The sequence below is a fragment of the Salmo trutta genome, chromosome 2, assembly GCF_901001165.1.
Source record: "Salmo trutta chromosome 2, fSalTru1.1, whole genome shotgun sequence".
Lineage (NCBI taxonomy): Eukaryota > Metazoa > Chordata > Actinopteri > Salmoniformes > Salmonidae > Salmo > Salmo trutta.
Genome location: NC_042958.1, coordinates 41,969,249 through 41,979,220, shown reverse-complemented (window position 1 = coordinate 41,979,220; position 9,972 = coordinate 41,969,249). Strand labels below are relative to the sequence as shown.

Genomic DNA, 9,972 nt, shown 5'->3' with positions numbered 1-9,972 from the left:
TAATTTCCTCCCAATTAAATATTTAAAATAGATATCGTAACAAAGTATAGTTATTACGTTTTGAAGCTATTCAAAAAGAGCCCTTTTGCCGTAATATTGTGTACCGCAATGCCGTGACCCGGATTCGAACCGGGGTTGCTGCGGCCACAACGCAGAGTACTAACCACTATACGATCACGGCGAGCTACCAGGGCTTATATATACATGGGATATATTCCCCCCATAGAACGCGCATTCACCGTATTTCGTTGAAGGTGTTGCTTATCCTGTAATTCTCATTTAATTGAAATCATGGTACAAGGTTGATTTTTCTCAATGCAAACCGTGCACTTTCGGGACTTCTTTGGGACGGCATGGCCCGGTTCCCCGGTCGAGTGGAGATTTCACTTAAGGACTAATGGAATGGTCTAAAATGTACAAATTCTGGGCACTGGGCCATGCAAAACGAACTCGCCCATTGTTGTGTATAAATGGGCGGATTCGATTATGCTGAGCGGCGGGCACCGGGCAGCGGCCCGTTACATCATCGGGCATCTGTGCCACTCGGTCATTTGGTCAACAAAACCAGAAACATAAAATAAATGTTTTAATTGTCTAACTCGTCTTCATTCGGAAAGGCAGATAAAGCCCAAAAGCAATCACTTTTACATGTGAAAACAACGAATGCTGCTCATTACTCCACATCACTTTGTTTTGAGCCGATTTCGCAGTGGGCTTTGAATCAATAGGAATAAATACATCAGGATGTTGCCTTGTAGACTGTTTCATAGGTAAGGCTCCTTGCAGACAGCCTACTAGGCAGCGTCCTGATTTATCAGCCTCTGAGGCTGCTATTGAATCTGATAAACCTGCCAGGAATAGAGCCCACCCAGTCTTGATCATATACATAATGCACTGACTGCTAATCTGCCTGCAAGGAGCTTTACCTATGAAACAGCCTACAAGGTAGAATCCTGACTTATCAGCCACTGAGACTGCTATTGAATTTGATCAAGCTCTGAGGCTGAATTTGAATCTGATCAAACTTTCAGGAATGGAGCTCACCCACTGTAAATATTATCCATAAAACGTGAAGTGTCCCTTACAATTATACACATATCAGTTATGCATGCTAACAACTAGCACATATAATTAGATAGCTAGCTAGCTAACTAACAAGACTAGCCAAGTTAGCTGCTTGCATGCGATTGGCTTTGGTCTTGGGGGTGGCATACAGCCTGGGAGACAGAGTTGCCTGTCAGGCATTATTTAGGGCTTAGATGCCCCAAGAGCTCTTAGCTCATGGTAAGGAACATTTATCCTGCTAACATTCTAATTTATAAACTGATAATGAGCACCAAACACAAATGAAAGTATGACATGTCTAGTGTAGCAATCAATAAAAACACGTCCTGATCCACAGTGGGCTCTGCCGGCTCAACCATACTGTCAATCTATCATAAATTATTATATTCCTATTTATAGAGTTAATCTCGAAAAAAAAAAATAATAATTGTAATGTCATGATCATGAGAAAATTATCTCGTGACATTGACAAAACAATTTTATTATGTCGTGATCAATAGATAAATAAATTGTGATCTCGACATAACGAGGGAATTATTTTTGTATCCATATGATCCTCTGTGGACTTCTGTAGTACTTGCATACGTCTCTTCTATAAAACAAAGTAGCCTATCGCAGGCCCAGATTCACAGCCAAGGCAATAAAGGCGGGATCTGCATTGAATAGTAATGCAGAGTGGGGATTCATTTCCTGATTCTGATTTGTTCATGTTTATTGGCCGCTAGTCTGTCAATCTGTGCATGACAGTAGGCTGTTCCAGATTGCGAAAATTGAAAATGCGCCAACCTGAACGCACATGATCTTCCAAATTGTCAGATCAGGGTTTGTACGGTCATGAAAAGTCATGGAAATATGTTTTTTTTTAAAGTAATTCACAAAGGCACACTTTTAAATATTATTTATTACTTTAAAAAAATGTACATATCAGCCATCATTGGAATTACCTTTTAGTTCATGTCTGTGTGCTGGATGTGAACCAGTGTGAGTGGGCCGTTGCCCGACGACAGAACAAGCAATATTTCAGCAGCAGGTATAAAATTATGACAGACAACGGACTAACTAGATAACCAATTAAAAACCTAACTCGTATCAGTTCTCGCTAGGTAACTATAGCTAACAAAGCATTCATTTTGACCCCTTCCGCCAGCACTGTAGACAGCCTAAATAAATCCGTACCCGTTGGAAGCTGGGCTTCACCTCAATTAAATAGTAGCCATGTAAATTCGACAAGGTTAAAAATATACTGCTCAAAAAAATAAAGGGAACACTTTAACAACACATCCTAGATCTGAATGAAAGAAATAATCTTGTTATATACTTTTTTCTTTACATAGTTGAATGTGCTGACAACAAAATCACACAAAAATAATCAATGGAAATCCAATTTATCAAGCCATGGAGGTCTGGATTTGGAGTCACACTCAAAATTAAAGTGGAAAACCACACTACAGGCTGATCCAACTTTGATGTAATGTCCTTAAAACAAGTCAAAATGAGGCTCAGTAGTGTGTGTGGCCTCCACGTGCCTGTATGACCTCCCTACAACGCCTGGGCATGCTCCTGATGAGGTGGCAGATGGTCTCCTGAGGGATCTCCTCCCAGACCTGGACTAAAGCATCCGCCAACTCCTGGACAGTCTGTGGTGCAACGTGGCGTTGGTGGATGGAGCGAGACATGATGTCCCAGATTTGCTCAATTGGATTCAGGTCTAGGGAACGGGTTGGCCAGTCCATAGCATCAATGTCTTCCTCTTGCAGGAACTGCTGACACACTCCAGCCACATGAGGTCTAGCATTGTCTTGCATTAGGAGGAACCCAGGGCTAACCGCACCAGCATATGGTCTCACAAGGGGTCTGAGGATCTCATCTCGGTACCTAATGGCAGTCAGGCTACCTCTGGCGAGCACATGGAGGGCTGTGCGGCCCCCCAAAGAAATGCCACCCCACACCATGACTGACCCACCGCCAAACCGGTCATGCTGGAGGATGTTGCAGGCAGCAGAACGTTCTCCACGACGTCTCCAGACTCTGTCACGTCTGTCACGTGCTCAGTGTGAACCTGCTTTTATCTGTGAAGAGCACAGGGCGCCAGTGGCGAATTTGCCAATCTTGGTGTTCTCTGGCAAATGCCAAACGTCCTGCATGGTGTTGGGCTGTAAGCACAACCCCCACCTGTGGACGTCGGGCCCTCATACCACCCTCATGGAGTCTGTTTCTGACCGTTTGAGCAGACACATGCACATTTTGGCCTGCTGGAGGTAATTTTGCAGGGCTCTGGCAGTGCTTCTCCTGCTCCTCCTTGCACAAAGGCGGAGGTAGCGGTCCTGCTGCTGGGTTGTTGCCCTCCTACGGCCTCCTCCACGTCTCCTGATGTACTGGCCTGTCTCCTGGGAGCACCTCCATGTTCTGGACACTACGCTGACAGACACAGCAAACCTTCTTGCCACAGCTCGCATTGATGTGCCATCCTGGATGAGCTGCACTACCTGAGCCACTTGTGTGGGTTGTAGACTCCGTCTCATGCTACCACTAGAGTGAAAGCACCGCCAGCATTCAAAAGTGACCAAAACATCAGCCAGGAAGCATAGGAACTGAGAAGTGGTCTGTGGTCCCCACCTGCAGAACCACTCCTTTATTGGGGGTGTCTTGCTAATTGCCTATAATTTCCACCTGTTGTCTATTCCATTTGCACAACAGCATGTGAAATTTATTGTCAATCAGTGTTGCTTCCTAAGTGGACAGTTTGATTTCACAGAAGTGTAATTGACTTGGAGTTACATTGTGTTGTTTAAGTGTTCCCTTTATTTTTTTGAGCAGTGTATAAGAATAGCCTAATTGACAATTTTTTTTGCTGTGCATAGATCTCCCCTGAAACATGCATATTAGTGCCTTTATACTGTATGTGACCATGTCTAGTTAGATACAGCTCCTTGCTTTGAAGTAGCCAACCTTATCCATTTAATCCCTGATTGATTGAAAGAGGGAATAATATGGTTGTAATATTTTATATGAAAAGGGTGGTAACCATCCTCCAGGATAGCTACTTGGTGTGCAGGCTTTTGTTCAAGCCCTGCTCTTACCACATTGTTGCCTTAACATCAGTCGCTCAACAGGACCTTGGGCAGACATGGGATCAGACACAGCAGCCTTCAAATGTCAATAATGCTTATTTTTCCAGGCTATAATGAACATGTGGTTAAAAGTCATGGAGAAGTAAAGGAAAATGTGTACGAACCCTTTTAACAGTGAATAATCAGAGGTCTCCTATATAGCATAATGTCATTTGTGAATTTCAGTGAACGTAGTCTAGTGGACCGATTTGGGAAATGACAGCTCCTGAGCTTATTTCATCACGAGTCAAGCACTGCTTACGAGCAATGATTTAGCTGATCGTTACTTTACTGGAGGAAAGTTTTACTTACCATGACATTTGGTTCTCTTATGAATGCAGAATGTTCTGAATCAGAATATCGCTCAGAATATCAGACATTTGATATCAGTCATGGATGTTTAATGGGTATACGTGGGGACGTAACACACTCTTAACATGTACAGTCAATTACAGAAACAAAAAAAAATGGTGTTTCTTCAACAAACATGTACGATAGAAAATAATAAGAAATCAGTATACTCCAGCCGGTACATACAGTATAGAAAAAAAAAGAAAAAAAAACACTTTACAATTCAGATGCAAAATTAAACACACAGCTTGTCTCTGATGATAAGTCGACCAGTGTAGTTTCTTCAGAGGTGTTAGATGCGGTCCTCATATTGAGACTTGTTCTGGAGGAGATGTGCAGCTAGAAATTCAATGGGATTATGAGGCCTGGAAGAGAAGAAGAGCTAGGATTAATACAAAAATCAGTCATCAAATAAAACATAAATAACATGATACAACATCTTTATTGGGCCATTATACAGAAACTGAAATGTGTTGTTTTATTTGGCACAGCGTCCAATAAAAACAACGAGGGCATTATTCAGTGTGCGAGTATTTCAGTGCCCAGCCTAACCACACAACACAGGCTGATGTTGTGAGACTGGGGTTATACAGCATAAGAGACAGGGAAAGGACATGTAGCCCATCCAATCTACCTCATCCCCATACTGTATTTATTTATTCATCTTGCTCCTTTGCATCCCAGTATCTCAACTTGCACATTCATCTTCTGCACATCCTACCATTCCTGTGTTTAATTGCTATATTGTAATGGCCTATTGGCCTATTTATTGCCTTACCTCTCTTATCCTACCTCATTTGCACATGCTGTATATAGATTTTTCTACTGTATTATTGATTGTATATTTGTTTATTCCATGTGTAACTGTTGTTGTACGTGTCAAACTGCTTTGCTTTATCTTGGCCAGGTCGCAGTTGCAAATGAGAACTTGTTCTCAACTAGCCTACCTGGTTAAATAAAGGTGAAATAAAAAAATAAAATAAAATGAAGCCTGGTTCATCCATGTTTCTTCCTAGGTTCCTGCCTTCTAGGGACTTTTTCCCCCCTTGCCAATGTTCTTCTGCCTCCGCATTGCTTGCTCTTTCAGGTTTTAGGCTGGGTATCTATAAAGCACTTTGACGTAAAAAAAAAAAACTTTATAAAATTAGATTTATTTAAGCCCACCGTTCTTTGGCTAGCACAGAGAGTCCCTGTAGAAGGACTGGCACCACAGTCTGGTCCAGATATGCCCGTGTTGGGAGAGACTGAAGATCCACTTTCTGTTTCGATATCTTCTCTGTGTTGGACCTTTCGGTATCCTCGATCTTCTGGAGGGGAGGAGTAATGTAGAGGCATGTCAGCCTGTATTTCCCTAAGCCTCACAAGTTAACCATCATGCAGACTGTAAACAGTAACATTGATGTCTAATATCATGGGTTAATATTTCCCTAACCTCACAAGTTCACCATCATGTAGACAGTAGTTATCATTAAAGTCTAATAACATGGGTTAATATTTCCTAACCTCAGCTCAAGGCTTCATTCACTTTGAGGTGAAACCATGTAGCAGAGGCTAATATTTCCCTAAAACAGTCTCTCTCTCACACACACAAGAATCTGGGCTTACAGGAGACGTTGAATATGGCGATTCTCCTTTAAACCCAGGAAGCATCCATTCAACTTGCCATTCAACAGCGTTTCAAGCTTAATAATGTCAAAATATGTTCAAAGAATGGAGTTTCGCTGAGCAACTATCGTCATTAGTGCCCGTATGTACATCCAAAATAGGTTTAAATAAAAAGTTACATGCAACTGGAAAAATGCCTTGTCTGGAAAGAATATAAATATTGTATTTGACCATGCGCCAAATCCACCTCTTCTGCACCTCCTGCAATACAAGTAATGTAATTACAATACACTGAATAAAGCCCATCTAGAAATATACAATCAATGTAAAAATGTAGCCTAGTGTCTACTGAATAAATCCCATCTAGAAATATATAAATCACTGTAAAAATGTAGCCTAGTGTCTACTGAATAAAGCCCATCTAGAAATATAGTTACTGTAAAAATGTAGCCTAGTGTCTACTGAATAAAGCCCATCTAGAAATATATAAATCACTGTAAAAATGTAGCCTAGTGTCTACTGAATAAAGCCCATCTAGAAATATATAATTACTGTAAAAATGTAGCCTAGTGTCTACTGAATAAAGCCCATCTAGAAATATATAAATCACTGTAAAAATGTAGCCTAGTGTCTACTGAATAAAGCCCATCTAGAAATATATAAATCACTGTACAAATGTGTCTACTAAATCTACTTACATGAAATATTATTACATGTAGCACGGCTGAAACAGATTGTTATGACGTTAACACACTGTTGTTGTAGGTGATAACTATCAATGACCTTTCCTGCTGCTGGATCAGCCGACCTGTGGGTGGCAGTAATGAGTGATTTTTATTGGAGGTGCAGAAGAGGTGGATTTGGCACATGTACACTTGGTCAAAAATAATACTTCGAATTTTTCCAGACAAGGTATTTTTCCCGGGTGCATGTAACTTTTTATTTAAACCTTTTGTGGAAGTACATACCGGCCGTAAACGGCAGCAATGACGTTAGTTGTTCAGCGAAACTCCATTCTTTGGTAAGTACCAAAACGTATTTTGACATTTATTAAGCTTGAAAAGCTGGTGAATGGCAAGTTGAATGGCTGCTTCCTGGGCTTAAAGGAGAATCGCCATATTCAACGTCTCCTGTAAACCCAGACTCTGATTCAACACACAGTACAGTAACTTACAGCTGTATGACTCTCCATGCTCTGATCCATGCCCGTGTGATCTGAATGTCAACAAAACACAATGTGAGTAAAAAGGCAAAGGTGTTGATCAGGTATCCAAGTGAGGGCTTGAAACAAAGTGATTTAGCTATTCTATTTCTATGATAGCATGGCATTGGTCTCTGTTCTGATCTAAGATGTCAAAGCAACCAACCATCTGCAGCAAACAGATGGAATTGATTCTAGTAGCTAGTCTCTGTCAACTGTACATGACAACGGCGGGGTTGGGGAAGCCACTCTGAACATGACGAGGACAGCAGGGATGGGGAAGCCACTCTGAATATGACGAGGACAGCAGGGATGGGGAAACCACTCTGAACATGATGACGGCGGCAGGGTTGGGGAAGCCACTCTGAATATGACGAGGACAGCAGGGATGGGGAAGCCACTCTGAATATGACGAGGACAGCAGGGATGGGGAAGCCACTCTGAACATGATGACGGCTGCGGCGGGGTTGGGGAAGCCACTCTGAACATGACGACGGCGGCGGCGGGGTTGGGGAAGCCACTCTGAACATGACGACGGCGGCGGCGGGGTTGGGGAAGCCACTCTGAACATGACGACGGCGGCTGCGGGGTTGGGGAAGCCACTCTGAACATGACGGCGGGGTTGGGGAAGCCACTCTGAACATGACGGCGGGGTTGGGGAAGCCACTCTGAACATGACGGCGGGGTTGGGGAAGCCACTCTGAACATGACGGCGGGGTTGGGGAAGCCACTCTGAACATGACGGCGGGGTTGGGGAAGCCACTCTGAACATGACGGCGGGGTTGGGGAAGCCACTCTGAACATGACGGCGGGGTTGGGGAAGCCACTCTGAACATGACGGCGGGGTTGGGGAAGCCACTCTGAACATGACGGCGGGGTTGGGGAAGCCACTCTGAACATGACGGCGGGGTTGGGGAAGCCACTCTGAACATGATGACGGCGGGGTTGGGGAAACTGAACATGATGACGGCGGGGTTGGGGGAGGAAATTACTTCACACTGGAGGAAGTTAAGCTACACTAAAGCTATCCTCAAGAAAAATATAGTTTACTCTACTAAAAGTTAAAACAGGAAAAATATTTACTACACAACAAACTAAAAGAGGATAAATAACTAAAGAAAAACGATTTAAAATAATAATTGAAAAGCAAATCTAAAAAGGTGTGATTTAAGATTATTTTAAATATGTCCACAGTTTCAGTCCCCCTCAGGTTCTCTGACAGGCTATTCCAGAGGCTGGGGGCATAATAACTAAAGACTGCCTCTCCATGCCTCTTGGTCCCCCTCAGGTTCTCTGGCTGGCTATTCCAGAGGCTGGGAGCATAGTAACTAAAGACTGCCACTCCATGCCTCTTGGGCCTAGGCTTTGGGATAATGTAAAGGTCAGTGCTGACAGACCTACTGGGTACATAACTTAAAAGCATGTATTGAGGTGCACAATCGTGGATTGATTTAAAAACCAATAGAAGAATCTTCAAATATATTCTAAAACTCACAGGCAGCCAGAGACCTTAAACCCGGTGTAATGTGTGCTCTCTGTCTGGCCTTGGTCAGTACCTGTGCTGCAACATACTGTATGTTTTGCAGTTGACCAGTGGCTTTCATGAGTAGACCAGACAGGAGAGAATTACAGTAATCAAGCCTGCTTGTAATAAAAGCATGGATGAGTCTCTCTGTATCAGCCTGAGAGAGAAACGGCTACACATTGGCAATGTTCCTCAGGGGGTAAAAAGCTATTTTGGTCACATTCCTAATATGTAATTCAAAATTCCAGCAACTTTACACAGCCATTGAAGACGAGTGGGACAACATTCCACAGGCGCCACAATCAACAGCTTCATCAACTGTATACGAAGGAGATGTGTTGCACTGCATGAGGCAAATGGTGGTCACACCAGATACTGACTAGTTCTGATCCAAACAGCTACTTTATTTTTTGTCCTTATTTTTTTCTAAGGTAGTATCTGACCAACATATACATATCTGTATTCCCTTTCATGTTGAAATCCATATATATTAGTGCCCAATTTATTTACATTGACTGATTTCCTTTTATGAACTGTAACACAGTAAAATCTTCGAAATTGTTTAGTTTATATTTTCTTTCTGTATACATGTTACGTTAATTGTTCATTACTCCCCAACACTGGACAAGTCACCAACTATGAGCTAGCTAATGTTAGCTTGCTAGCTACTCGACGTGGTCTCTAATCTTCGGTTTCCAAAACGCTTATAAATCTGAAAACCGCTACAAACAAATATCATGCTACATGATCTTAGGCGTTAGATATTCGTTATAATCGTATATTTGGTTACCTTCTGCCATGGTTTATGTTGGTTCCTAAATTGATGTCGCCGCCGAAACAACAACAGCCAGAGAGAGCTAACCGAGCAACCGTCAGAAAATTAGGCGCTTTGATTGGCTATCCATATTCCGGAAATGTGATTTTTAAAGGGCCATTAGTGACATTTCTGAACGCAGTTGCACAGAGGATCTATGATATTGACCAGATGCTCAAGTGACCGCTCTATAACAAATGAAAACAAATGTCTTCAGAAATGGTCCCGTGTGGCTCAGTTGGTAGAGAATGGTGTTTGCAACGCCAGGGTTGTGGGTTCGATTCACACGTGGGACCAGTAC

The 9,972-nt window shown here is 42.6% G+C and overlaps 1 protein-coding gene and 1 non-coding gene across 3 annotated transcripts; both read right to left on the bottom strand.

Moving 5' to 3' along the window:
• Positions 1 to 109: 109 nt before the first annotated feature.
• On the bottom strand, positions 110 to 181 carry trnah-gug (transfer RNA histidin (anticodon GUG)). Its single transcript has one exon. It is a non-coding gene; the product is annotated as a tRNA-His (tRNA).
• Positions 182 to 4,554: 4,373 nt separating this feature from the next.
• Positions 4,555 to 9,755, bottom strand: LOC115155519 (protein dpy-30 homolog). 2 transcript variants are annotated; one of them, XM_029702192.1, is made up of 4 exons: positions 9,648 to 9,755; positions 7,306 to 7,346; positions 5,691 to 5,833; positions 4,555 to 4,891 (listed from the first exon to the last, which is right to left on the bottom strand). In XM_029702192.1, exons 1-4 carry the CDS (start codon positions 9,655 to 9,657, stop codon positions 4,819 to 4,821), a joined length of 267 nt encoding a protein of 88 aa, XP_029558052.1. In that variant the 5' UTR covers positions 9,658 to 9,755; the 3' UTR covers positions 4,555 to 4,818. The 2 variants fall into 2 exon arrangements, with proteins under 2 accessions (XP_029558052.1, XP_029558062.1); XM_029702202.1 differs by having other exon boundaries at positions 5,691 to 5,830; positions 9,648 to 9,754.
• Between the last annotated feature and the right edge of the window lie 217 nt (positions 9,756 to 9,972).